The sequence below is a fragment of the Cordyceps fumosorosea genome (genome assembly GCF_001636725.1).
Source record: "Cordyceps fumosorosea ARSEF 2679 chromosome Unknown scaffold_11, whole genome shotgun sequence".
NCBI classification, from domain to species: domain Eukaryota; kingdom Fungi; phylum Ascomycota; class Sordariomycetes; order Hypocreales; family Cordycipitaceae; genus Cordyceps; species Cordyceps fumosorosea.
Window position 1 is genome coordinate 407,001 of NW_017387311.1, and position 26,744 is coordinate 433,744.

At 54.4% G+C, this 26,744-nt stretch overlaps 10 protein-coding genes across 10 annotated transcripts; 4 read left to right on the forward strand and 6 right to left on the reverse strand.

Annotated features, from left to right (window-relative positions):
- Positions 1–310: 310 nt before the first annotated feature.
- Positions 311–3,825, reverse strand: ISF_04930 (General substrate transporter; the record flags this gene model as incomplete). The annotated part of the gene is made up of 7 exons (XM_018848535.1): positions 311–687; positions 736–1,448; positions 1,502–1,984; positions 2,042–2,119; positions 2,183–2,734; positions 3,163–3,600; positions 3,806–3,825. The coding sequence occupies 7 exons, from the start codon at positions 3,823–3,825 to the stop codon at positions 311–313; spliced, it is 2,661 nt and encodes an 886-aa protein (XP_018704261.1).
- A 677-nt stretch (positions 3,826–4,502) lies between these two features.
- On the forward strand, positions 4,503–5,714 carry ISF_04931 (3-ketoacyl-(acyl-carrier-protein) reductase; the record flags this gene model as incomplete). Its single annotated transcript, XM_018848536.1, has 3 exons — positions 4,503–4,920; positions 5,020–5,106; positions 5,557–5,714. The coding sequence occupies 3 exons, from the start codon at positions 4,503–4,505 to the stop codon at positions 5,712–5,714; spliced, it is 663 nt and encodes a 220-aa protein (XP_018704262.1).
- A 72-nt stretch (positions 5,715–5,786) lies between these two features.
- ISF_04932 (Molybdenum cofactor biosynthesis, MoeB) lies at positions 5,787–8,121 on the reverse strand (the record flags this gene model as incomplete). Its single annotated transcript, XM_018848537.1, has 5 exons — positions 5,787–6,042; positions 6,095–7,022; positions 7,072–7,133; positions 7,184–7,716; positions 7,813–8,121. 5 exons carry the CDS (start codon positions 8,119–8,121, stop codon positions 5,787–5,789), a joined length of 2,088 nt encoding a protein of 695 aa, XP_018704263.1.
- Positions 8,122–8,774: 653 nt separating this feature from the next.
- ISF_04933 (hypothetical protein) lies at positions 8,775–9,906 on the forward strand (the record flags this gene model as incomplete). The annotated part of the gene is made up of 4 exons (XM_018848538.1): positions 8,775–9,186; positions 9,240–9,394; positions 9,458–9,818; positions 9,887–9,906. The coding sequence occupies 4 exons, from the start codon at positions 8,775–8,777 to the stop codon at positions 9,904–9,906; spliced, it is 948 nt and encodes a 315-aa protein (XP_018704264.1).
- A 371-nt stretch (positions 9,907–10,277) lies between these two features.
- ISF_04934 (DNA polymerase delta subunit) lies at positions 10,278–10,945 on the reverse strand (the record flags this gene model as incomplete). Its single annotated transcript, XM_018848539.1, has 2 exons — positions 10,278–10,445; positions 10,517–10,945. The coding sequence occupies 2 exons, from the start codon at positions 10,943–10,945 to the stop codon at positions 10,278–10,280; spliced, it is 597 nt and encodes a 198-aa protein (XP_018704265.1).
- A 348-nt stretch (positions 10,946–11,293) lies between these two features.
- Positions 11,294–13,350, reverse strand: ISF_04935 (WD40/YVTN repeat-like-containing domain protein; the record flags this gene model as incomplete). The annotated part of the gene is made up of 3 exons (XM_018848540.1): positions 11,294–11,661; positions 11,728–12,273; positions 13,032–13,350. 3 exons carry the CDS (start codon positions 13,348–13,350, stop codon positions 11,294–11,296), a joined length of 1,233 nt encoding a protein of 410 aa, XP_018704266.1.
- Positions 13,351–14,164: 814 nt separating this feature from the next.
- Positions 14,165–15,349, forward strand: ISF_04936 (cell division control protein 10; the record flags this gene model as incomplete). Its single annotated transcript, XM_018848541.1, has 3 exons — positions 14,165–14,285; positions 14,395–14,957; positions 15,017–15,349. The coding sequence occupies 3 exons, from the start codon at positions 14,165–14,167 to the stop codon at positions 15,347–15,349; spliced, it is 1,017 nt and encodes a 338-aa protein (XP_018704267.1).
- A 1,569-nt stretch (positions 15,350–16,918) lies between these two features.
- On the forward strand, positions 16,919–18,603 carry ISF_04937 (1,3-beta-glucanosyltransferase Gel2; the record flags this gene model as incomplete). The annotated part of the gene is made up of 3 exons (XM_018848542.1): positions 16,919–16,924; positions 17,073–17,372; positions 17,425–18,603. 3 exons carry the CDS (start codon positions 16,919–16,921, stop codon positions 18,601–18,603), a joined length of 1,485 nt encoding a protein of 494 aa, XP_018704268.1.
- A 3,529-nt stretch (positions 18,604–22,132) lies between these two features.
- On the reverse strand, positions 22,133–23,930 carry ISF_04938 (high affinity methionine permease; the record flags this gene model as incomplete). Its single annotated transcript, XM_018848543.1, has 3 exons — positions 22,133–22,964; positions 23,024–23,689; positions 23,758–23,930. 3 exons carry the CDS (start codon positions 23,928–23,930, stop codon positions 22,133–22,135), a joined length of 1,671 nt encoding a protein of 556 aa, XP_018704269.1.
- Positions 23,931–24,615: 685 nt separating this feature from the next.
- ISF_04939 (hypothetical protein) lies at positions 24,616–26,052 on the reverse strand (the record flags this gene model as incomplete). The annotated part of the gene is made up of 1 exon (XM_018848544.1): positions 24,616–26,052. The coding sequence occupies one exon, from the start codon at positions 26,050–26,052 to the stop codon at positions 24,616–24,618; it is 1,437 nt and encodes a 478-aa protein (XP_018704270.1).
- Between the last annotated feature and the right edge of the window lie 692 nt (positions 26,053–26,744).

Below are 26,744 nucleotides of genomic sequence, written 5' to 3' on the forward strand. Positions count from 1 at the left end.
ACGCCAGTAAGCTGGTCCGCCTGGGTTCCGCTCACGTATACTTCGCAACGGGTTCCCATGCAATATCGATTACATTAACGGCAAAATCAGCGGCCAATCCAAACCTAGGTATTCTAAACATCATATCCCAGAACTGCAGAGACAAGTCGCAGCTTGGCGCGTTCCCTTCTGCGGGACAGTGGCGTCAGACTCCCGGCTTAAAAAGCCAAGGCCTACGCTCCTTGATGCCGTCAGCTGTGCTGGCTCACAACGCCTCATCTATATGCAAGTCTTCATTGCTCAAATCCAAAACGCAGGTGTCTACGTCGCACTATCGCCTCTGCCCGCTACCGCTCCTAGCTCGCTCATCTTGCTGACCAAGTGGTGTGTAGCGGCCTTGGCTACTAAGCCCGCTGCGACCGCTGCGACGGCTTCCACGGCTGTCAGAACGGCCCCTAACCACTCTGTTGAGCCAGGCGCCGACGCTGCGATCATCGCCACCACTAGTTTGCATCTGCGACTTTCTATCGTCATCATCCTCAGCAATAGCCACGTTGGGCAGCCCGGAACCAACAGGGGAGCCAGCACGCATCAGAGAAGCCGACTCATCTTGCACAGAGGCGGCACCATGGACAGTGCTGGCATCTCCAAAAATGGAGTCCATTTCTTCGAGGCGGACACCGCAAGTCTCTGGGTACGTAAAGTAGACTACGAGGGTTAGCATGGGCTTTAAAAAAAGGCGGCGGACGTACTCACCAATGACAAAACTCACCACGCAAGAGAGTGCGTGGATGAGATACAGGCGCCACTTGATCCATTCCTGCAGAATTGGAGTCATTTCACCAACCAACCAATTGAACGCCCAGTTGGTAGCAGTGGAAAGGCTGGCACCCTTGGATCGAATGCTGAGGGGCAGAATCTCGGGAGGGTACAACCAGGGGATAGGGCCCCATGAATAACCGAAAGCGGCATTGTAGATCATGACGAATAAAACAACCATCTGAGGGGTGCGCTTGACGTCCAGGTAGATAAAGTATGAGATGAGCGACAGTGAAATTGCCATCATAACGGCACCAGAAAGTAGAATAGGGCGGCGGCCCCATCGATCAACCAAGTACCACGGAGGAATGGTCGAGAGGAAGTAAGTGATGCCGTTGAGACCTGTCATGAGGATTGCGTCGTGACCGACCCAGCCAGCCGACTCAAATACATACGGCGCGTAGTACGAGATGACATTGATACCGTTCAGTTGCGCGAGAGCTTGAGCGGACATGGCGATGAGGACTCGAGTGCGATATCGTTGAAACATGTCGGCATAAGTGCGCTCGCCCTCTTGACGCTGCAACAAGACGGACATTTTGATCTCCTTGTATTCGTCGCGGGCGTTGCTGCTGTGAATATCGCCGCCACCATAGAGGTTGGCAATAACAACCATGCCTTCTTCGTCTTGGTCGGTATCCAGTAGCCATCTATGTCCGGCCCGGTTAGCAGAGTCGGTGCAAACAGCAGCGCGATCACGAACCTGGGAGACTCCACAATGATCAAGCTGCCAAGAGCGAGCAAGGCGCCCATGACACACTGCATAAGAAGGGGAATGCGCCATGACAAATTACTCTTGATAAAACCACAGCCGTAGTCAACCCATACGGAAGTTGTGTAGCCGATAATGTTGCCGGAAAACTCAATGCAGGCGAGCTTGCCTCGGTTGTGCGGTGGCGAGATCTCGGATTGATAGACAGGCACAATAGTAGACAGCATACCGACGCCAAGACCGGCAATAATACGGCCAAGCATCATCATGGCCATGGTGGATGCGAGAGTCTGGAGGGCGCCGCCAACAAAGAAGATACATGAGCCGTAGAGGATAGTCTTTCTACGGCCGATGACATCACCGAGACGGCCGACAATGAGCGAGGATATCAGGGCGCCAATTTCTAGAATGGCAACCATGGTCCCTACTGCGGCCTTGGAAGGATGATCAAAGTAGTCAATAAAGTACGGGCCGCTGGGTACGGGTTAGCCGAGGAGGTAGGAGACGCAGGTGGTGCGGGGTTGGACGAACGTGATGATGCCCGACATGACACCTTGGTCATAGCCGAAGAGAAAGACACCTAACGAAACAAAAATGCTGGTAAAATACCTAGAGCGAAGCGAAGAGACGTCAGTATATGGGCAAAGGCGCGAAGAATCCGGAAGAGCGTACAGGAGAGGCTTGCCCGTCAGGCCATGAATGCCACCTGTTCGGCCTGCCATGATGGAGCCGATGAAGCGTTCTGCGCGAGTGGGAAGCCGTGGTGGCGGGTTCGGGATGCGGATAGCCTCCTTGTCAATGTGGAAATGACTCGAAAGAGACCGATGTCGACTGTCAGGCGAAGGACTGCGTATGCGGACCTTTTTGAAGCCTCGATCGGGGCGCTGGCGGTGTTTGGGGACGCCAGCGAGGAGCTCGGCCTCGATCTCGTCGGGGAGTTGTAGGCGGACGGGGTCGTCGAGGTCGTCGTAGCGGTCGCCAATGTCGCCCGTGTCGGTCCAGGAGGATTCGGAGTCGGTGGACAAGGCGCGGGAGAGGCCGGCGGCAGGACGGGGGCCGGCGGAGGAACAAGGTCGGGCGGAGGTATGCTGATGCTGGTGGACGGAAGAAGGTTCGCGGTCCTGTCGCGGCTGAATGGTGCGCAGAGGGATGTTGGAGGGTAGACGGCTGCCCCTGTGTGGATGAATTTTGAGAGATCGGGGGCTGTCTCGCAGCAGCGCCCACCTGCAGTCCAACGGTAGTAGAAGGAGAGCTCGACGCTGAAAAGTATAAAAAGTCGCCCTTGGAAGGTACGCGGGGAAGGCCGGGGGCTAGCGGCGTGTAGTGTGCGCGTGAGGCCAAGGCTTGTTAGCCAAGGAAAAACTGCGAGCAAAGTTGAAGTTGAGCAGCGAGAGGCTGATGGGTAGTTGGAGTCTGCTGATGTGGTCGGGTGTAAAAATCGATGTACCGTGTGCGAAGTACAGATACGTCAGGCTGTTTCTCGACTTGGTCTTGGTGTGGAGGCCGGGATGCAGATGGAGTCCGGGTAGGACAGGGGGCGGCTGGCAGATGACCAGCAAGCCAGCTCAGGCGTGACGAGACAAGGGATGAGGTTAGGCCGAGACGCAGACGAGGAGACTGGCAAAGAAAATCGTTGGACGAAGCACGCGGACGGCTCTAGGTTGATACCGAGCGTCCGGTACAGATGCAGATGGATGGCAAACCCAAGTCGCGCGCGGGAGGGAGGGAACAGACGGATTTTGGGGCCAAAAGGAGACGATGCGCCAGCGGGAATGCGACGGGACGTGGGGTGTGGAGGAGGGAGGAGCGAGGGTTGCAACGTCTGGTCGTGCTTAAAAGGTGGGCATGTCAAAGAGTCGAATCGTTGACAGCCAACTGAATGAGCGACGAGGAAGAGAGGGAAGCGAATGTAGTTGGCAAACGGAAAGTCTGGGACGTCGAGACGGAGAATGACGCGCGCGACGCAGATGGCGAGATACAAGGTAGTGAGATAACAGAAGGCCGCGCAGCTGGACCAGGCATGGCACACACAGTGAGTGCGGGTGGCTTGGCTGGCTTCGGCCAGAACGGATAAGAAGCCGTTGGTCCAGCTGAACCGCGTCGACAGTGAAAACTCCGATTACGGGGTCGAACAAGACGCCCTGACGCCCGATCCAAGGAGGTATAATGTGTGTCTAACTGATAAAGCAAGCAGGGGCTTATAGTATGCTTGTTTTGGTTGGAGCGGTGCAGAGGCCAACTCGACTTTACTTTACCACTCTGCTGAATTGTCTCTTTCTCAATCTAGCAGCTAACTCAGTGTTGTCTTGGTCCATCTTGTTCAAGCTCAAAGGGCTCATGGCAAGATATTGGATTTTTTGACGCCATAAAGGGTTATTTTGCCTATCTTTTAAAGCAATTCCATCAAGTCGATATGACATTTCTTGTTCCGGAAAAATGGCAGCGTTGTCAGCACCTGGCTCCAGCACTCTTGCTTCTATCTTGCGTTTATTAGTGGGCTGTAGCGGTCCGCAGCAGTCCATGGCGTCCTTCAGTGACGTATGTACAGTATGTAGCCTTCCATGTTCACTCAGGATGCACTATTTCTACATTCACGACGGAGGCGAGCATTACAAGTTGTCCATTAATCATACAACCTCTTACCATCATGCGCAGACTAATCTACATTGTATAAAAAAGATCGTCTTTCTGAAATTATAGATTGAGTTGAGTCTCCTGTTGTGACTGCAGCACGCCCGTCCTTGAAAATTGTTAGTTCTGGTCCAATTGCCATTTTCGGCCGCCGCTAACACTCCACGCGACCCTTCTCACAGTCTATACGTACATCTCATCATCATCATCATCATAATTATCATTGACGACAATACCGTGCTCTTTCCAATAACCCAACAGACTAAGAAGAATAATCACTTTTCGGGCTTCCACCCCCAACCCTTCACGCCACTGTGCCACCGCATCACCCGATCTTCCTGCTCCCATTCAACCTGCTCCCATGGCCTTGCGCTTCGCCGGCAAGCACGCCGTCGTCGTCGGCGCCACCGGCGTCATCGGCTCACGCGTCGCCTCCGCGCTCTCCCGTCACGGCGCCGCCGTCACGCTCCTCGGCCGGAGCGCCCTCACCCAGCGCGCGCGCCTCGAGCCCCTCCTTGAGCCCCTTCCTTCCTCGTCCGAGTCGGCGCACAGGTTCATCAAGCTGGACGTGCAGGACGCGGCGAGCATCAAGGACGTGTTCGCCGGGCGAGGCACGGGAGGGGAGGCGGTGGGACAGGTGGACGTGCTGGTGAACTGCGCGGGTATCTCGCAGACGACGTTTTTGAAGCGCACGCCGGACGAGGAGCTGAGGCGTGTCGTGGACACCAACTTGCTGGCGACCATGTTGGTCTGCAAGCACGCCAGGATGCAACCCCACGGTGCGTTCTTTTTTCCCTTGTTTTGTTTTCCTTCGTTTTGGCGTGGAAGAGAAATGGCAGGCTACGGTCACAGTAAGGGTTTGCTAATTCGACTTCTAGGTTGCATCATCAATGTATCCAGCCTCATGGCCACGCACGGCGGCTTCGGTGCCACCGCGTACGCTGCGTCCAAAGCTGGTCTCATCGGTACGTTTCTTCACAGTTGAACTTGAGCGTATAGGAAAAACGACAAACAGACATTCATATTCATCTCAATATGTACTTCTGCGCAGAGTATCTAAATGGCGCATGGAGATAGCCCCATATGCTCGTATGCTAACGTCGGCGTGGTTCTGTTCTTCTCTCTAGGCTTTACGAGAGCGCTCTGTCGCGAACTCGCGCCGAGATCTATCCGTGTAAATGCATTGCTGCCTGGCTGGGTAGACAGCGATATGTGGCAAAGTGAGTCCTTCCCTAGTTTTCCGCTCACCTTTCCTCCATGGCCGAAGCAAAATACATCCCCCTAGTGTTTCCTTGTCCTATCCTCGTAGCGCCATTTCTGCCATTTCTGCCATTTCCAAATACGGACAATCTGTGTCTCGTCTTTCGTCTCGTTTTCTAATGTACAAATCAATGGGTGGTATCGCACTTTCGCAGATCTCAAACCAGAACTCCAACAAGCATATCTAAAAGACACTCCTCTCAGCCGGGTTGCGGATCCGGACGAGGTCGCCGATGCGGCTGTGTTTCTCGCAGCCAATCAGTTTGCCAACAACTGCATCCTGAATCTCGACGGCGGTCTGAGCGCCGCATAGACTGCGCAAGACCAAGCGAGGCGCAACACTTCGATACAAATCACGAAACTATCAGCAGAGAATTGGGTGGGCTCAGTCATCAATGACAATTGCGCCACCGGCATCTTCTACCAGTACGACTTCATCTTGCTCAATCCTAGCCTTCTTCAGAGGCTGCTGCTCACCATCGTCGATCGAGCGCTTCACGCCCTTGGTGACTTCGACCTTGACAGTGCCGTTGCTTTGGCTGATGCCATTCGTCTCGGGTGGAGTAGCCTTCGGCTTCCGGGCAATGTTATACTTGTCCTCCCCAACAGCCTTGTAAGGCTTCTCCGTCGCTTCCAGTGTCCTATAAGGCTGTTAGCAGATGTATACTACTCCTATTCGCCATGTATAATTACCCTTCTTCAATATCAAGAACAATATTTACCAACGTGTCCTCATCAGAATCGTCCATGATGGTTAGAAAGCTTCCATTGCGGACTCCCAGCTCTGTAAGCTTCTTGGGCAGGTTATTCGTCTCATCAAAATCGTAAAGAATACCAACATCATTGTTGACAGAAAATTCACGGTCGCCCAGACCAAGATTCTCCTTGAGAAAGCCTTCGACAATATCGCTCAGCGTCGCTCGCGAGAGGTCAACAACTATACTAGCGTTGAAGACGCCACAGACTGGACAATCGGGATTTGGTTTGCGTGACTTATCTGGCGCCAGAAGCCGTGCAGGAGCAAAGGGCGTCAAGAAGACCTCCTTTGCCTGGTCGTATTCTCCCTTCAACACCTTGAATGACTCCAGCACACAAAGCCCGGCGACGATGGCGTTGGTGGTGGCAATGGCAGGAATAATGTTGCCAGCCATTTGTTTCACGTCAAATCTGGATTTGCTCTCGATTCCAAACACCGTTGAGCGAATGTTTGCGCTGGCTGTGACGAAGTCTAGGGTGTCAATATCATCCTTATCGAACGTGATGATGGGTTCAGGGTCGGACGGCCCTTTAGCCTGGTTGAGCTCAAGCACGCGCTTGCTCAACCGCTCTAGACTGTCGTTGAAGACAGCCAAACTTTCTTGCAAGGACCAAGTCTTTTGGTCATCAGCAAGCACAGAGGCTCTTGATACAATTGCATCGCTAGCTTCGCTTAGGACCTTGTCGTATTCCAGCGCCTCTGGAGGGGTTCTGGACTTCCACATGTCTTGGACAGAACGCAATCGCTTTATATCAGCATTGAAAACTTTATCGAAAAGCATCTTTGGGAATTCGGGTGTGCCGATGGCGGCTCTGATCTTCTTGAGCGCCTCAGACTCGCGCTTCAGTTCCTCGATTTCCTTGGCTATTACCTAGTTAGCAACCGAACAGAGTGCTTTGATGATATGGCTTACCATTCTCAGCATCCTTAGAGTGGTCGAAAGCAGCCTGGTCTTCACTGGCACCAAATATCTCACTACGACCAGTCAGCAGATGGTTTTGCCAAGCAAGTGACATTCTACTCACTTTAGCAGATAGCTTTTACCCCATACTATACAGTGAATTGGCTGGCTTGGTGTGCTTCGGATCGTGCAGACGGGAAAGGATTTGGGCGTCTCTTTTGGCGTGCAGTCATAGCATGCTGTGATGCCCTTCTTAATAACTTGGGTCTGTCCATTAAACCCTGTCGTGCCACTCTCGATGAGCGGGACGTTGGCTGCCAGGCACATTTTGTTCACGTGGCGGCGCGCTTCCAGATTATCCAGTGCGTTAAAAACGACAGTAAAATCGCGGAACCAGGTGACGGTGAATTGATCGTCCTTGATGTTCGCGTGGTGGGCGACAATCTTCACGTTAGGATTGAACCGCTCGGCGGCCTCCTTAGCCACGAGGGCTTTGGATTTTTTGATGTGTTCTTGTCGGAAAAGAAATTGACGGTTCAGGTTCGAGAGATCGATTGTATCGAGGTCGACAATGTGGATTTGTCCGAAGCCCATCAGGACCAGGTCCTTCAGGAGCTCGCAGCCGATACCGCCAGCTCCAACCATGAGCACGCGAGACTGTTGAGATTGGCGTTAGCTGTGTACCCCTCTCCGAAACAGGTACAGGTTCCAGATCGAACTTGTGCGATGGTAGCAGTATTGAAGACATCTTACCCGTTTGACCTTAGAATTTAGCGATGCGCCGAGGGATTGCTGGTTGTAGCGGTCCCTGGTGATCTTGGGTGCCTGTTTCGGCGGTGCAGTTCGCGTCGCAAGGTTCATTTGCTGCTGGACAACGGCTGACGGTTGTAATTCCTGTCTGGGGGGTTCGGCTGCCACCGCTATCCGTTTGGCCGTCGACGCAGATTGCTGCGACGGCTGTTCTCCGACGAGCGCAACCTGGGACTGTTCGTTCTCATGCAGTGGTGCGGACGCTGACGGCACCACGGGCGCGGTCGTCGCTGAACTCGGGGGTGCCTCCATGATGCTTCGTAGGGTGCGGTGGCGGGATTTGATAAGAGAATCAAGTTGGTGGGCGATGTAAGAGACAGGAGGAGACCCGCGGCCGTCACACAGGCATCGATGTGTTTGGTGGCCCTCGGACAAATGCTGGACGAAGCGTTGCGGTGCACAGCGCAAGTTGGCACAGGCTCGGGTTTTGGCTGACGCTATGGTTGCGCGCCCAGCCAATCGGATGACGCTCTGGAGTTGCCGCTGGTGGGTAATTGGCTGAGTGGGATGTTCTAGGACCACTAAGATGCAGACGAAAGTGCTATCGTGCACAACATGCATCGTGGGAAAATCATTGACTGAATAGGAGCAGGTGTGGTTTAGGTGAGTAATCGTTGAGAAATGGCACTCTTTTGTTCAGTGGCGTGAATCTGCTCTTGTTGTCAGCCGCCAATTGTCAGGCAAGTGAATGTCAGTGAGCGCGTTTGCATGCCCACGGGCCACCAGTCGGCAGCCAACCGGCGGATGGCTGTAGCGCATTCAGCGGGGCCTGAGACTCAAAACCTTCTACCAAGTGACAACCCAAACCCATCACTCTATTCACCTAAGCATGTTGCTGTCAAAAATATGATGAAGAAGCCCTGATTTCATAAAGTTACAGCTGTCCATCTACTAGAAGAATCGACATGTCAGACGACGAAGCAGACCCCGAGCTCCTCGAGCTCTTGCGCGCCCATCTGCAGGGTAAACTCCAGCTCGATGAAGCGCCCGAGACTGGAGTCCTACAAGGGGTCGAATATGTCTACGACAATGGCATCGATGTGGCTATTGACATGCGAGCGACCAAGAACGCTGCGGAAACAATCTACCAGCAGATGCAGGAAAAGCACTTCTCTACGGCGAGCTGGACGGATAACGAGCTGCACCCCAAGACCAAAGATGAGGCTACCGTCGCATTTATCTTCACCATGGACCTGCTCAACTTTTCCTTTTGGTCCGAGCTTCCGCAGGACGAGAGATTCGCTATAGAGTACAAGGGCAAGCAATGGACTGGGTACTGGAGTTTGATTGCCGCCTTGCAGCGGGCCTTGGATGAGGGTACGTGCAGCCCAGTGACCCAATGTGCAAACAGTATTGACTGAGCGGTGCAGGTATACCTATTGCTGACCCCGAGTACTGGATTGACCATGAAAAATTTACCTTCGAGTCATTAAAGCATGTTTTCCGGTCTTGTACAGAAGAAGAAATGCCATTACTGCGGGAGCGTTATGACTGCCTGCGAGAAAGTGGTCAGGTCCTCTTCGACGTATGTTCTCTCAACTAGGCTACTCTCTGTCATGAAAACTCCTAACTGATTGACCTGTTTCAGAAATATGATGGTTCCATATTACGTCTTCTCGATGAGGCCGGTGGCTCAGCCGCTACGCTGGTGAACTTGCTTGCGCAAGACTTTGACTGCTTCCGCGACGAGCACCCCTTCGAGGGGAGCCAAAAGCCCATACGGATACTCAAGCGAGCGCAGATTCTGGTTGCCGACCTGTGGGCTTGTTTTCAGGGAGAGTCATATGGAAGCTTCCATGACATTGATAAGATAACCATGTTTGCCGACTACCGCATCCCGCAAATACTGGTGAGCCTGGGCGCCCTGTATCTGAGCCCCTCGGTCGCCAGCGCGATCAAATCGTGTAAAATCATAGAGAGCGGCAGTTCCTGGGAAGTTCAGCTGCGAGGTAAGCTCTCTCACTGACGCTTTAAGACTTACCTGTCGGGTTGACTAACGCCTTTGTGTAGCATGTAGTATATGGTGCGTCGAGTTGATTCGGCGCGAGATTGTGAGAAAGCATCCCGACACGCATGTCAACGCAATCTTGATTGATTTTTTTCTATATGATACCATTAAAGAGCTAGAAGCCGCCGGGCAAGAAAAGTTTCCCCACCACCGAACTCGAAGCATTTGGTACTAGATGTACATCGTATGGCGTTGCGTTAAAATACACAATACCATAAGGAAACCTGAAAAGAGGCATAGAAATCGAACAAACAAGATACTGCGCTACGTCAAATATGTGGTCAAATGATAGTCATACATTCCCAACGGACAACCGTCCAGCCAACAGCCCCAGAACCCAACGCCAAAACTCGGCCAGAAAATTTCAAGACAAGAAAAAAAAGGACCAAACATTAAATGGCTACGCAACCACCACGGAGTTCAGAATCTTGTCGATTTGTGCCGTCTCGATGTTGTTGTTACCCTTGTTCTCTTCCTTGAGGAGGATGGCGAGGACCTCGATCGGCGGGCTCAGACCCAGGCGCTCAGCACGCTGCCAGCGCTTCATGCGAGGAGTCCCAATGCAGGGCTACCGCGAGAACTGTTAGCTTTGACATCGACATGGGAAGGGGCGGGAGTTCCATGTGATTCTCAACTTACGCCGTATTGCGAGCTGACGTCAAAGTATCGAAGCACCTTTTCGTTGAGCGACAGACCCTCTTGGTGCACGCGGGGCGCTTTGCGCTCCGCCTCGATCGACCTCCAATATTTTCCAATCTGCGCATCGCTCATCTTTTCCGCCTTGATCTCGGCGTCTGTCTTTTCCGGCACAGCAGCGACGACCTCCTCGACGTCGTCCTCCTCCTGTGACGGCTGCTCCTCGACTTCGGGCTCAGCGGTTACATCGTCCACGTCGAGTTCCTCCGGGGCCGGCGCATCGACTTTTTGCAGCGACGGCACGATTATGGAGTTTTTGACATCTTTTGGCACTGGCTTCGTGACTCGGTTGGAGAAGCTGATGGTCGATTGGCCCTTGGTCGGTCCTGGACGAGCGCGGGCGCCGCCAGTCGATCGTCTGGTGGTTGGCATGTTCAAGGTACTTGCGTCGGCGCTATGGGTTATATGAAGAGTATAATTCCAAATAGAGGATTGACTTGAAAATGGAATACTGAAATGTGATGACCTTTAATAAGAGATTGGCAATAGATTGAGGTTCTGGTAGATATGACGTGGGTGATCAAATTCACGGACGATTGCTTTCGGTCGCTTGCGAGTGGCTGTTCAGCTGGAGCTACCAATTTGGCGGGGCAACGCCCGCGCCAGCGCGAGATGCGCACCAAGTCATGTGATGCATTCCAGCAACACTTTGAAAGCGATGGCTGAAGTTACAACATAAATGAAGAACTAATTTGCTTTTTCATATGCATAACAAGAAATCTAACCGGTAGCCTCACGGTAAAATGACAGACTTCTGTTGGCACCGGCGGTGCAAAACATCTCGCTGCGTCCCGTCTTGGGCAGCCACCGGACGGCCCATAGCGCCTTATCTGTCTCGCTATGCGTCGCCACGCAGTCGCTGCGCTCCACAGACCATACCTTGACCTTGCCATCCATCGATCCGCTCAGGAGATACTCCCCAGTGTCGCTCCAGTCGATGGTCGTGATCCAAGACGAGTGTCCGGTCAGGTTACCAATGTGCTCTCCATGCTTCATGTCGTAGAGGGCGATGATGCCAGCATCGCCTGCCGCCGCGAGCCGCGTGTTTCCAGGAGAAAAGGCCACAGCGCGAACAGGTTTCGCCAGCCCTGTAGCACCGGTTAGCTTAACCTCCCATGCAAAATTTCAAAAGCGCCAGCTGTAAGATGGCTTACCAGGAAGTGAGTACAGAATGCGTCCCGTGTCATTGTCAAAGATGTAGACCGCGCCGGTTTGGTGACCGCTGGCTGTAAACTTTCCATCCCTGCTGAGGTCGACGCACATGCCGAAGCTCCCCGAGCCCGAGCTGCCAGTCTCGTACTCGCGGATCTTGGGCTTAGCCGCATCGGCGACGTCCCAAACGTTGATCCGGCCGTCGTTGGTGGTGCTAGCGAGGTAGCCGCCGTCCTCGCTCAACGCCAGCGCCCAGACCTCGCCCGCCTGCACGGAGCTTCCGGTAATCTCGCCTGCGGCGGCCCATTCCCCCGTGTTCGCGTTGAGAGCCCAGATCTTGACCTCGCCGCCGAAGCCGGCACTGGCAGCGTACCTGCCGTTCCTCGACGTGCAGAGGTGGTGGCAGCCGAGCTTGTGCGCGTTGGATATGCTCTGCCTGAGGGGAAAGGCCGGGCCTGTCGTGTCGTGAACATGAATGGTGGAAGATCCGCCGGCAGAGAGAAGCGCCTTTGGCGTGGAAGCCAACGCGAAAATGTCCGTTATGTGTGCTGTGATGTTTGTTAGAAGCTATCAAACGCCGGACTGGCGACTTCACGAATCATCGCGGGGTAGCTCACCATTGTCGACAGTATGTGCCGTTAGGTATTGCTTCGACTATTCTCTGTTAACTTCTTGCTTCCTTTGTGCTTAGTTTTATGCATTTACCATCGTGAATGACCCATATGAGCGAGACTGAGAGACGTGGATGAAGAGTTGTAGGAGTGAATGACGGATATTGGTGGGGTTTCTGCAGGTTCTTGGCTGGTGGGCTGGCGATTTGGTGGTGTGCCAGCCCACTTTCAGATCACCGCAGCTTAAACGACCAAGGCTGATGGAACAAATTCTACTTCATTGTAAACGGTGTTTTTTTTAGCTTATTTTCTATTGCCTTTTGATCCTTTGTAAATTGTATTAGTCATTGAGCAGCGCCATATAATAAGTGGTGCGGAAGAGACATGCGTTTTCACGGGCATCTCCTGGCCTGTCCAACATTCAATAGCTTTGAAGCATTGATTATAATAGTATTGTACATGGCTCAAAACGAGCCAAAACGCCGTGTGTATGCATCCTATAACTGGAAGTCGAATATACATGAGATTTTGATACACTAGATTTCCACCCGCACTGTTAATGTCCGTTTTCGTTTTGCTGGTCTATTATAACTTTCGTCGCTCGTCGGATCGCCACATGCCGCGCATTTCTGCAGGAGTCTAGTTAGAATCTGCGACAATATGACATGTGGCATATGGATAGCCAATTTACATACCTTCCAAGCAGTTTTGACATAAGCGATGCATACGTTTGGGAGCACCGCAGCCGGGACACTGACAAAGACTGTTGACATCCTTGAGGCCTTTGTTGGCGAGCTGCCTCATTCGCTTCCTGGAGTGTGAGACTTTGTTCTTTGGCACAGCTCGCAGGATACCTTCCCATATGTCGTCCAGCAAGGTAGGAATGGTAATGCTGATGCCAGGAAGGGCTAGGCCGAGAGTCGGGAGCATTCGGTTGGCAATGCCGGCAAGCCAAGGCATACGAGGAATGGGAAGAACCGCCGGCGAAGCGATTCGGGGAAGAAGGGCAGCCATTGTCAAGATGTCGATGGGACTTGGCAGCTCTGCTCTGCAAACTTCGGTCGGCTCGAATGTAGACGAACTGACGCGCTTTGGGTTGTGCGTTGATGCGGGCTGGCAGGAAGAGAAGAAAGACCAAGACTACTGGTACCGAAGTTTCGGATGTCGACTGGTCTAGTTGAATTGGCGCGCCGCGGCGTCGTCGGTTGTGAGTGGCTGGGTATCACGATGGTCGTGCAGTCTTAAAATATGTTGCGACAAAACTTGAACTCATTGCTTTTGCTGCTCGCGTGGTGGAGACACATACTGCTGGACTCAGCCAATGAGCTGTAGCTTCGCACGGACCGGTGCTGGCCAATAGCGATGGCCTGGCGTTGAGGGGGGACGCCCCAGACCCCTCCCTGCCCCTTTCCAAGGGCCCACCTCCTGAGTTGAGCTTGGTGAGCTTTTGCTTGGTCCATTGGGCAACGCCTGCAGGGCGAGAGATACCCCCTGGAGATCCCCTATCACCGCCGCTGGCAGCGCTGGCTTGCGGCAGCCAGGCCCTGCCCACACCCCGTTGGCCTGTGCCTCGCCCATCCAAAAGTTTCCCCTTTGCAGCTCCTCCAGGCTTGCTCTCAACGGCGTCCCACAAAGTCCCATCTCGCAGACTTGCTTGCTCACGACTGCCTTGTTCGATCCATCTCCCACTTGATTCCTGCTCTCTTGCCTGCCCTGTCGCTCTTGCACACGGCAAACGGACGTACTTCTTACATCGTCCTCGCAAGTCGCAATTCACTCGACAACCTCACCGCGTCTCCCCTGATTGACCAAACGGCATCTCGAAACCATGGCTGTCGCTCCCTCTTCCGCCATTTTCCCCCAGAGCCATGTGGGCTTCGACAGCATCACGTCCCAGATCGAGCGCAAGCTCCTGAAGCGTGGTTTCCAGTTCAACGTCATCTGCGTTGGTAAGTTAGCCGGCCCCGTCATGAAGCTGTCCCCTCGCCCCCTGAGGCGGGTGGCACGCCCACAACCGTTAACGGACCGAACTCTAACCCGCGTTTCTCATCTCTGTAGGCCAGACTGGTCTGGGCAAGTCGACTCTGATCAACACCATCTTCGCCTCGCACCTGATTGATTCCAAGGGTCGCCTCCAGCCCGATGAGGCCATCCGCTCCACCACCGAGATCCAGGCCGACTCTCACATTATCGAGGAGAATGGTGTCCGCCTCCGCCTCAACATTGTCGACACTCCTGGCTATGGAGACCTTGTCAACAACGACCGATGCTGGGATCCTATTGTCAAATACATCAAGGACCAGCACTCCGCTTACCTGCGCAAGGAGCTTACGGCCCAGCGTGAGCGCTACATCCAAGATACGCGCATCCACTGCTGCCTGTTCTTCATCCAGCCCTCTGGCCACTCCCTCAAGCCCATTGACATTGTCGTTCTCAAGAAGCTGTCCGATGTTGTCAACGTGGTGCCCGTCATTGCCAAGGCTGACACCCTGACCACCGAGGAGCGTCAGGCGTTCAAGGAGCGCATCAAGGAGGAGTTTGCTTTCCACAACCTCAAGATGTACCCTTATGACAACGACGAGTTCGATGAGGAGGAGCGTGCCCTCAACAACCAGATCAAGGTATGTACTAGCAACGAAACCCAGCGAGGCGCGCATTTGTATCTAACACAACATAATAGGGCCTCGTCCCCTTTGCCGTCGTCGGTTCCGAAAAGTCCATCATTGTCAACGGCCAGCAGGTTCGCGGTCGCCAGAACCGCTGGGGCGTCATTAACGTTGAGGACGAGAACCACTGCGAATTTGTCTACCTCCGAAACTTCCTCCTGCGGACTCACCTCCAGGATCTCATCGAGACCACCTCTCAGATCCACTACGAGACCTTCCGTGCCAAGCAGCTCCTCGCACTGAAGGAGAGCAGCGCCCACGCGGGAGGCGCCAGTAGACCCATCAGCCCTGCCGCTGATCGCGAGCTGAGCCGCAGCTCTCAACGCATGGCCATGAACGGATACTAAAGCGGGCACGCAGCCATAGCCTTGTCTGTGAGGCAGAGACGGAGGGGAGATTGGGGTCTGTTCTGCGACGACAGGCGAAGGCAGTTAATAAGTTATGAAATAGGAAAAGTTTGTCCCTTATGGTGCCATGTACAATGGGCGAGGCATTGAGTGTGGCTGTCGGTCAAGGTTGCGACAGGATATGCCGAGCACGTGGGCAAGCACAACGGACCTTACCTTTTATACCGGGCAACAAGGCGAGCGCGAAGAGGTGCTTTTTTCCAGAGTGGCCGTGGCATGGAGTTGAGGATGCCGTATTTTTGGTATTTCTTTGCTTTTATGGCGGCAAGCCGTCCTCTACCAGGCGACGTTTGCTACATCTTTTGCGAGAGCTGTACATTTGCCTCGCGAGTTTTCTCTTTTGTGGTCTCTTTTAATAGTTTGCGCAGGAGCCTTGTCTTAGAATATTTATGCTCTAATCAGTACCGTAAATGGTCATCATGCTTGACTGCGATTGCTGGGTGAAGACAAAGAGGCTACTTATGTGACGTTTAATTCCACGCGCGTGGGGAAAGATGCAAAGAGTCCGGGTCAATTGCGCCAGGTGGGCTGCTTCACAGAGAGGGGTAGGTATTAAGTGGACAGTGAGGGCATTCTTGATGCTTTTTTAATACTGTTACATAGGCGAATAGGACCGAACAGACATGAGATATCGTCAGGCCCGCCGCGGTCGTCCTTGCCTGACCCGTATTGAGGGGCAAATAGAGGGCAGTGAACGCGGAATATAGATAACAACCCTGATTAGATTACGCGTCACTCAATACAATTATTTACAATCCAGTTGCCCTCGTTTTTGAGCATTGTTTACTGTGCCATAGTTGAACCCAAATATCACGATCGAACAAGGCTCGCTGGTACCTTGCACTAGCACCGGCACCTGGACAGCGGGCGACGCCGGTAAAGCACCAATTGTCTAGCGGCATTTAGTGGGCTACTCACCAGTACAGCCGCGATACGAAGAGCGTTCCTGGAATTGATTGGGCGCTCCACCGGACCCCTTGAGTCCCCCAATTTCGTGGGTGGTTGCTCTCCAGTGGGCGGCAGTGGCCTTTTTATTGCCGCGGCCGTCGGGCCTTGAAGAGCTCTGAGCAAGCAATGAGGGTGCTGGCCAGATGGTGATGGCGCTCGGTGGCGCCTGCCCTATTTAGTTAGGAAAGGATTTGCCCCTGCCCGCCCGCCTTGTCTCGCATTCCCGTTCCCATTAACTCACCCGCTTGGTTCCTGCTGATCCCCTCTACTTCAGACGTCAGACATCCGCTGTTTCGTTCTTCCCTTCTTCTTCCTTCAACCGCCCAGTCCAACCTGCCACACTCCTTTGGTCCGTTGTTGTTTGCTTCTCGGTGTGTTACGCCTGTGTCGACGACGCATTTTTTATACTTTTCGTTTCTAGTCACTCCTTCCCGGACATTTACTTTCCGTTCTTTGCCATCTCCCCCCGTTTGCGAATTTGCGCCAATCTCGCCGCTTTACTTTTCCCCCGCCAGATAACTACAGTTCACTTGACGCTTATCATATCGACCGGCGGATATCATGCTTGTAAGTTGGAAAATGCGCGTGGAGGCGCAGGCGAGAGACTTTGACGACTCCGTTTGCGCGCATACACAACGTCTGTGGCCACCAAGGATGGATTCATTGTCCCGCCTGCACTTGTCCATCTCCTATGCTAACATATGCCCCTCCGTAGATCCAATCTGCTCTCGTGGCCCTTGCGGCTACGGCTGTTAGCGCTGTCAAGCCCCTCCAAGTTAAGGGCAATGACTTCTACGACCCTGGCACGGGCAACAAGTTCCAGATTGTTGGTGTTGGCTATCAGCCCGGCGGCAGCGCCGGCTACAAGCCTGACGAGAAAAAGGACCCATTGACCGACGCTGATGCTTGCATGCGTGATGCTGCGCTCATGCAAATTCTCGGCATCAACACTGTCCGTGTCTACAACATCGACCCTTACCTTGACCATGACAAGTGCGCCAGTATCTTCAATGCTGTGAGTTGTCTCCTGCGATCATGTTGTGTGGCCTCATATTGACAGCAGCTAGGCCGGTATGTATATGGTCATTGATGTCAACTCCCCCCTTCCCGGCGAGGCTATCACCTCGTTCAACCCTTGGGAGAGCTACTTTGGTGGTTACATCAACCGCACCTTTGCCGTCATGGAGGCCTTTGCCAACTACCCTAACACCCTCCTTTTCTTCTCCGGAAACGAAATCATCAACGATATTCCCTCCGCCAACGTTACTCCGCCTTATATCCGTGCCGTTACCCGTGATCTCAAGAACTACGTCAAGAAGAACTTCAAGCGCCAGATCCCGGTCGGCTACTCAGCTGCTGACGTTCGCGAGTTCACGTACGACACTTGGAACTACTGCCAGTGCACCATTGACGGCGAGAAGGATAACATGAGCCGTGGCGACGTTTATGGTCTCAACTCGTACAGTTGGTGTGGTATTGATGCCACGTACACTTCCTCTTCCTACAATGAGCTCACGGACAAGTTCAAGTCGAGCTCTGTCCCGGTTTTCTTCTCTGAGTATGGCTGCAACCAGCCCCTTGACCAGCCGCGTTACTGGAACGAGTCTGTCGCCCTCTACGGTGACAAGATGAATGGCGTCTTCTCTGGTGGTCTCGTCTACGAATATTCTGAGGAAGCCAAGAACTACGGCCTTGTCAACCTGACGTCTGACGGCGCCAGGCTGCTCGGAGACTACAACCGCCTCAAGAACAAGCTTACGCAGATTGACTGGAAGAGCCTCATGGCAGAAAAGGCTGCCCAGAAGGATATTGATGCACCCAAGTGTGACAGCAAGCTCATCACGCATGACGGCTTCCTTGCTAACTGGACTCTGCCCGCTCCTCCCGACAACACCAACGACATGATTGAGAAGGGTGTTTCCCCTAAGCGCAATGGCAAGCTGGTGGACATTAGCGACTACAAGGTTAATCTCAAGGTGTATGATGAGCAGGGCAACGAACTCAAGGACCTCAAGATTGTTGCCTTCCAGAATGATGAGGTCAACTACCCTGGCAAGGTCAGCACCGATACTGGCAAGGTCAGCACCGATACTGGCAAGGAGACGACGACGGGTGGCAACTCGAACGGCAGTGGAAACGGGAGTCAGGGCGAGGGCAAGGGCAACAGCAAGGATAATGCAGCTACCTTTGCCGCTCCCATGATTCTCGCCGCTGCTCTGCCCGCGCTGGCCATGGTCTTTGCTTAGCTGGGATGAGGCTGAAGGGAGCGTGACGACGCAGACGCAGGAAGATGAGGATCAAGACAGTTGAGCTGTGCTGTTGATGATGTGTAATCTGATTCTGAATTGGTACCTAGTGTACAAACTGTAGATTGCTTTGCGCCATTGTATGCGGATAAATGTTATACCAGCCCAAGCGCCTGATTCCCCGATTCCCTGATTCCCTGATGACGAACTGAAATGACAAGAATGTGACGGAGGATGCTGAGAAGCAACAAGTAAGCGTGAGTGAGTGAGTAGAGCGAGGTTGAGGAGGCTCATGATCAGCGCTGGACAGAAGTACAGCAAGGGTTTGTGGAGCATGGAAGGCAGTACTCGTGGGTTCCGTAGTCTGAACATTTGCAGCAGGATGTGCAGCAGGTGTTGACTAGAGTGGCTCGTGATGTGGCGGCCATTGTGATGTGTGGTCGAGAATGTGGAAGGTGTAGGCGTAGATGTGGTGTAGTTGTGTAGATTGTGCAGATTTAGATGCAGATGTAGATGAAGATGTAGATGTAGATGCAGATGTGGATGGTAATAGTTGGATGGTGTGGGTGATGTAGTTCAGTTTTAGAGAGGCAAGCAGGTAGATGGGCTTTGGAAGAACAAAGTATAATTGTAACAAAAAGACAGACCGACTAAATCTCTTGACTTGCAAAGGGTTAAAAGAACAAGAGGGGAAAAAAAAAAGAAAATCCAGAGGTGCCCCCCTCGCTAATAATATATATATATATATATCATAAACCTGGCCGATGTCGCGTTCCACAAGGTTCCCAAAGGAGAGGGAGGTGCGTGCAAGGCAGATCATGGGATATAAGGTATCAGTATAATAATTTGTTCTCGGTAAGGGCCCAGCCCATCTTTGCAGGCCCCAGCACCTTCCTTGCAGGGCCGGACAGGACAGGACAGGACAGGACAGGGGGGAGGGACAAAAAAGATTAATAATTTGCAAAAAGTCGCACTGAAATGTCAGCCGGAAAGCACAGGCTGGGGTTGTGGTTGTGGTCATGGTTGGGGGCTGCTGCTTGTCAGTGCAGGGCGTCGAGCTGAAAAAGAAAAACAAATAAATAAAAAATGAAGAGTGCGAGTTGCATGGAATACAGACGGCAGGACAAGTTTGTTGGCATTGCCTATGTTTTTCGTACATGGGTGTCTTGTCGTTTTTATCGATTTTTACTTTCCATTTATCATTTTAGATGCCGTACTAATTCTTTACCGTTTTGAGTCATCCGAGGCGGGTGGTCGGGTCTAGTTGCTGTATTGGGGGAGCCGCGCGTGCCAGTTTTACGAGGTTATGCAGGCAGTTGAGTTGGTTTGGCCTTGGTGTTCGCGGCCGTAAGACGGCAATTGATTTGGCGAAAGTCTGGATGGGTATGTATCCAAAAACCTAGATGGTTGTTCAGGGCGAAAGAAGCCCGTTCCCAGATGGCGTGATTGAGATTACACGGCATAAACTAGGTTCACTGACAGGGTGCGAGATTGGTTCTCGGAGGCAGCCCCGAGAAGAATGAGATGATCAGGTATTAAGCTGTCTCGGGACAAGGCAAGGAAGGACGCGAAAACCACGTCATTGAAGGGACGGGGATTGGTTGTCCCACATGTCCGGATAAGGCGACACCTGCAGCCGTCATCGGTGAGGCGGAACATTTACATGGGGGAGGGGGGAAGAAATGAAGAAGAAGGAGAAGAAGTGGAAGAAGGGGAAGAAAGAAGAGGAAATTGCAGAGAAGGAGAGAGATGGGCGCTCCGTCCCCGCTGCCGCCTCCCGGGTGCCACATGCCGTTCGGTGCCAAGAAGGCTGGGCGGCTGCGCGAGCTGATCATCATCATCAACAGGTCCTTTTTCTCCGATGACAAATTCCCGAACTTTTACATGTCGTGTTACACGACAACGATGCATAAAGAAGACAAGCTCAACGTTGACCAAGACATGTGACTGTCTGGGCATGTGAGACGAAAATGACGACGTCGGGCAGGAAAAAAAAATTGGCCAGAAGAAAACGGTTTGCGATGCGATTTGTGCAAAGGGCCAAGAAAGAGTCAAGAGAGACAAAAAAGTAAATAACTGGCTGAGAAGGGTTCTTGGCGAAAGCAATAGATTGCGGCGGGCTTGCAGGTAGGCAGGCAATAAATGTTTCTAGAAGAGAGAGAAAGAGAGAGAGAGACGGCCCACGTGCAGGCGACAAATCTGACATACAGACGACCGCCTCATTTTTGTTTTACAATTTCTTTTTTCTTTTCCTACAGATTACAGAAAGAGGCGGAAGTCATCACGCGACCAAGGGTCATGCTGACCTGACGCTTTGTCTTGCCAGCTGCGCCCTGGCGGTGATTGCTGCTCCCATCCTTGCTCGCCTCCCCCCCCCCCCGGCCTTGTTTGTCGTCGTCACTGCTGCTGCTGCTGCTGCTGCTGCTGCTGCTCGTTCCTTTTCCCTCCCACTTCCTTGTCCTCCGCCCACGACGTGGACGACGCCGTTTCCTGGAAGACAATGTCTTGATACTGTGGGCAAGCAACCCCCTGTTCAAAGACTTGTCCTTTGCGCTTGGCGTCTGCACAAAAAAAAAAAAAAAAAAAAAAAAAAAGGGCAACTTGCCAAGTTCTCGTGATCCTTCTCTTGGCCTTCATTTTGCGGCCGAGAAAAAATTCTACCAGCCAAGCCTAGCCAGCCCGTCGTCCGGCCACGTCCGGCCAATACGTTGCGCGCCGTCGCGCCATTTGCGGCCCGTCCCGCAGCCAGCGGGTCCCGGGAACCGCCGGCGCCGACCAAGCAGAGAGCTTTCACGGTGGCCAGGGCGCGCTTAACTGGAGGTAGATGTACGGCTTCATTCGATCCCTACTCTACAATACATTACATCCTCACTAAAAGAACCCCCCCCCCAGCGTTCCCTCTCTCCTAAAGTTTTGATCACTGCACACGTGTTAGCAAACTCACGTCCCCGGCAAGGCTCACCCGCCCATCTTCACGTACGTGTCCGTCGGGAGAGTACCGGCTGAAGCACTCGCCCGTGGCGCCGTACCAGCCCGTGCAGGGGGGTAGAGCCCGCGCTCGAGGCACTCGCAGTCGCAGTCGTACGGCTCGTCGCCCCAGTAGCACGTCCGGCACTTGCCCTACTAGAGGCAGCAGCCGTCGCGCTGCGTCGAGCACTACCGGCGCTGCAGAGGCGGCGTCGAGGCCGCGGCGGAGGCGAGGCCGGCTGCGATGCCGAGGACGGTGAGGAAGCGCATAGTCAAGGATAAGTTGGTGGTCAACGTGCTCGCTTACGATGCGGCATGACCACGATGCCGGCGCCTTTATATGCAGAAGTCCCCCGCAAGACGACTGCGAAAACTTTTTGGTGGTATTATTCCTCTCCGCCTTGATCCGGGTACGGGACCGACCGCGGCGGACTATGGTTATAAACTCAATCGATGAAGAATTAAAGCCGTGAGGAAGGGCACGGAGCCAATCACAGCTGTCCTCTCATTAGTGCGGGAGCGGGCGAATCTTCAAATCCGCCATCCATCTATCGATGACCCTCTATGAATCCTGGAATTCTCTAGGAACACGGTGGTAGACGACCACATTCGTCCCGTCCGCCAGGGGCTCGTTCTCCGGAACCAGCTCGTACTTGCCAATCCTCGGCGCCGCCACCCAGCAGACGAACCAGTACACCACCGACGCCACCAAGATCGCGATGCCGACCACGCAGTACAGCCAATATGGCAGCGGCGGCGTGTCCCCCTTCCCGCCCGGCGGCCGCAGAAACGGCGCCACCAGCTGAAACGCCTGCCCGAGCATGAAGAAGCCCGCCACCGGCCACCACACCCTAAACGGCCGGGGCGCGTCCGGCTCGCTCCTCCGCAGGAGGAACAGCCCCGTCACGACCAAGAAGTTGATCACCGAGCCCGGGTAGCCCTCAAGGTCGAGGATGAAGTTGTACGCGTTGCCAAAGGGGATCGCGACAATCACGATGAAAGACGGGATGAAGTGGAGGATGAGGCCGGCGGAGGGCGAGCCGAGGGGCCAGTTGGAGGCCCAGAAGCGCGGAAAGGGGATGACGCCCTCCTTGGCGAGCTCTTGGTTGACGCGCGCCTGGGCAAAGGTGACGGTCATGACGTTGCCGAGGGCGGAGAGGGCGACGAGCACGCTGAGGGCGCGCTTGGCGGCGAGGCCAAAGACCTTGCCCATGAAGTAGGCGGCGACGGTGGTGCCGCTGGCGGCAACCTCGGCGGGGGTGGCCGCGGCGAAGTAGGCGACGTTGGCGAGGAGGTAGAGCACGCCGCAGATGGAGAGGCCGAGGGGGCCGGCGATCTTGATGGTGCGGACGGGGTCCTTGACCTCGTTGAGGACGTACATGGCGTTGGACCATCTTGTAAGCAAGGGGGTTAGCGATGACGTGGCTTCGATCATCCTTGAAAGGTTTCATACCCCGCATAAGAATTGAGGACCTTGAATAGGGCCGTCGCGTACGGGTTCCCGGACCGGGCCGAGTCGGCAAAGGCGTCGCGAAAGCTGGCGTGCGGATCGGCCACGCCGGCCACGCCGCCTCCGAGCACCACCCACCCGGTGACGACGATGAAGAGCAGCAGGGCCACCTTGAGCACGGTGAAGAAGTTCATGCCGTGCACGCCGACCTTGGGGAAGAAGGTGTGGACCAGTGTGACCGCGACGATGACCGCGATGGCGATGCCGCGCTTCTCCCACTCTGTGGCGACGCGGCCAGCAGCGACGAGGATGTTGGAGGCGAAGATGATGCAGCCGGAGGCTATCATAACGTTGGAACTTGTATGCGGATTGGGATTGGGATTGGGATTGGGGAAGGGGGTGGGCATACCGGTAAACCCCAGAGCAACCGCCTGGACGGCAAAGACGGTGGTGATGAGCATCCGCGGCCGGCGGTAGGCCGCCTCGAGATAGACCTTTTCGCCGCCGCTGCGCGGGATCATGCAGGCGAGCTCGAGCCACACGCACAAGCCGCAGACGGAGAGCAAGAGGCCGAGAACCCACAGGAGGAGCGAGGCGCCGACGCTGCCGACGCCGGCGACGATAGCGGAGGGCGTGGAGAAGATGCCGGTGCCGATGATGCGGCCGACGCTGCGGAGACGGACGAGTCAGCACGACACCGGATCACGGGAGCAGTCAGTCTTGAGAGCCGGTCATACATGAGAAAGGTTGTGCTGGTGATGCCGAGATGGCGGCCCATGCCGCCAGTCGTGTACTGGTCAAAGGTGAGGTTGCCGACGCCGTCGTCGAGGACGGCGGCGCCGTGATGGCTGGCCTGGGCCTCGGCGCCGTCATCTGAGGTGTTTTGCTTCTCGGACGGGTAGGTTGCCATGACTATCGCGTGCTCGTCGAGCAGTGTAGTCCGTGATCGCTGGTAGAGGATACAGAGGCACGCAGGTGTGTATATATATACCTAGGTTGGCTAGCAAGGGTCGGAGCAGCCGGCCGGATTTGGGAGCTAGAAAATTCAATGCAATTTGGAAAATTTGATCAAGATAAATGGCACTCGAATTCTATTTATCGAAGAAGAAAAAATCCGTTCATGCAGGCTCGCTAGATAAGGCAGCGTTGCATCGACAAAGACTGCGATGGCGTGATCTGACAGCCGTCGACGCGATGGCCTCACTGGGGAAAGGGACCCCCTGTTTACTTACGTGGTGCGTGGGACTCGGCTGCGGCAAATCACGCCCAATTCTCCCTTTATCATTGGATTGTAAAGACGGCATATATAACGCAAAATACAGACGAAATGCCAACACCGTTTTACTCAGTCTTGACTAGGTTGTCGTGCCTGTTTTGAAGCAGAGACGCTAGCGCTAGCATCGGTCCGCCGAGCCGGCTTGGCTGACGATGCCAAGTTTTGCCCCGAGCTGAGAAAGGACTTGTTGAAATTGGCCAGGAAACAAAACGAAACGAAACTAATCAAGGGAGTATGTGCTGACAATCTGAAAGCAGAAGAAACAGATGGCAATATATACTACTAGGTAAGAGTCGCGTGCACAAAGCCTTCACACGGGCTACAACGCCACCGTGCCTTCTACTTCGACGTTTTCTTCGAAGCTCTCGACTTCCCTTTCCTTTCTTTTCCTCGTTCCTGCCAGTCTTATAATCTCCTCAACCTCCTTCATCCTCGCTCCCATTCCCCACTCAATAATCATGCGCACGCAACGCTTCAGCTTCAAGAAATGCTGCATGTCCTGGAGGGCGTAGTATCCTATCCGCTGCATGTAAAACGCCGCCGTCGTCGCCATGACATCGCCCAACCTGTCCTCCTCCCCCTCTCCGGCGATGTGCTTCCAGCAGACAAACAGATTGGCGTGCTCGCCGTTGATGGTGATGCCGAAGACGGCGCTGTTGAACGAGCCCGGCCGCCGCACCGCCTGGAGCTGGGCGTTGAGGCGCTCGCCGACGTGGACGCACGATGCCGCGCCGCCCAGGCACTGGTTCGTGCAGCACCACATGCTCCCGCCGTCCCCCTTGCACTCGATGAGGAGGAAGGGCAGCGCCAGGTCGTCGTTGTTGACCACTACGAGGTCGCCGAGGACTAGCTCCCACAGCGACCTCAACTCTGCGGGAACGGCCGCATAGGCATACCCGTACAGCGTGTCCGGTATCGGAAGGCTGATCTTCGCGTAATGCCTCTCGGTTCCCCTTTCGGTTGACGGGAGCTTCTGCAGAAGCCGCTCCAGCTGCTGCTCCGTAAGCCTGCGCGGCACCGCCGCCCGCTTCATGGACATGTTGTCGACGCGCCCCAGCTGCTGTTCAGGGTCAGGCTTGGGAAAGAGAGCGCTGTCCAAAGCGCTCCGTACCGACATCTCCATCGGCTTTGCGTCCACATCGTTTCTCCGTCGGATGCCCTTGATGCCCCTCCGGTCGTCATCCGTCGGGACGAGAGGTGGATGGTCCGCTGTGAGCGGCTCGACCAAGGCCTGAATGGCCACAGGAAGTGGGCAGTCAAATGGACGCAGATAAATGCCGTTCCTAGAGGCCAGGTTGACGCGCCGATAGTAGTCGCACTCCACCAGGTTTGGAGAGTCTCGTCCGGCATGGGTAGTAGCGGCGCCTCGGGAAACGCTACGCGCTCGAGACGTGCTCGTAGCACGAGCTAGCCGCGAAGGGGGCGACCAGGAGCCGGTCGCCGGTGGTGTCATTTGCTGCATAAAGCAGTCGTCGTCATCCACACCCATGGCCGGTTCAGAGCTGGCCCTGTGGCGTCTGTTCTGGGGTTCTTTGCAGTCGTTCGTGTCGTCCTCCTCGAGGTGGCACGCCGTGGCGTCAATTGCAGCGTCAGAGAACCTGCGCCGTCGATTGGAAGGGTAGACCTCGTTAAGCCAGTCCGAGACGAGTGTGTCCGTGGCCGAGCAGTCCTCGTAGGCCGCAAAAGTCGAATGCGGCCTCTTCTTTATACCCGCAGGCGGGAACACAGGGCCACCGCCGCCGACCGCCTCGCCCATCGTGACTGATACGTGTACCGGGAAAGAGTCGCGAGAAATGCAGGGGCAGCGCGGCGTAACGTGAGAGAGGGGGTTGACGCAATCCCGCAAATGGCCGTCGCGGTGGTCGTCGTCCTCGGATGCTGGAGTGTCAGTAATAAGGAAGGGAGATGACGCAGAAGTCGGTCGGCCGGGCAGCTTGGTAGCCCGTCTTTTTTATATCTCGATGAGCAGTGCATTTGTGGGCTTGGTGAACTGGTTGTCGGCCGGCGCGTAGTGTGAGGTTGTGAGGAGGACGAGAGCAAGATCGGCTGAGCAGCCGATCGCACAATGTTGGTGGTGGTGGGGCGTCCCTCCCGCAGCAAGCTGCTCGACTGCAAGATGCTGAGCAACCGGCTATGCAGGTGATTCTCTATTGTCAACTACGGCAGAGACTTTCACAACAACTTTTATTTCCAACATGTTGTATCTTCTTCGAAACGGCCCAGTCGTTGGACCCCAACGACCGCTCGATATCAAGAAGAGCGCCTGCTCTCAAGCAGGCTACAAAGGGCAGGAACTGGCCAACTCGGGTAACAGCGAGAGGTTGAAACATGGTTCATGGAGTAGCTACAGGTATAGGTGGCTGGAACGTATTTGGACTCATGCGCAGGCCTGTACGATTCTTGTATTCATTGTAATACAAAACTAAGCAAAACATATGCTGGTAAGCG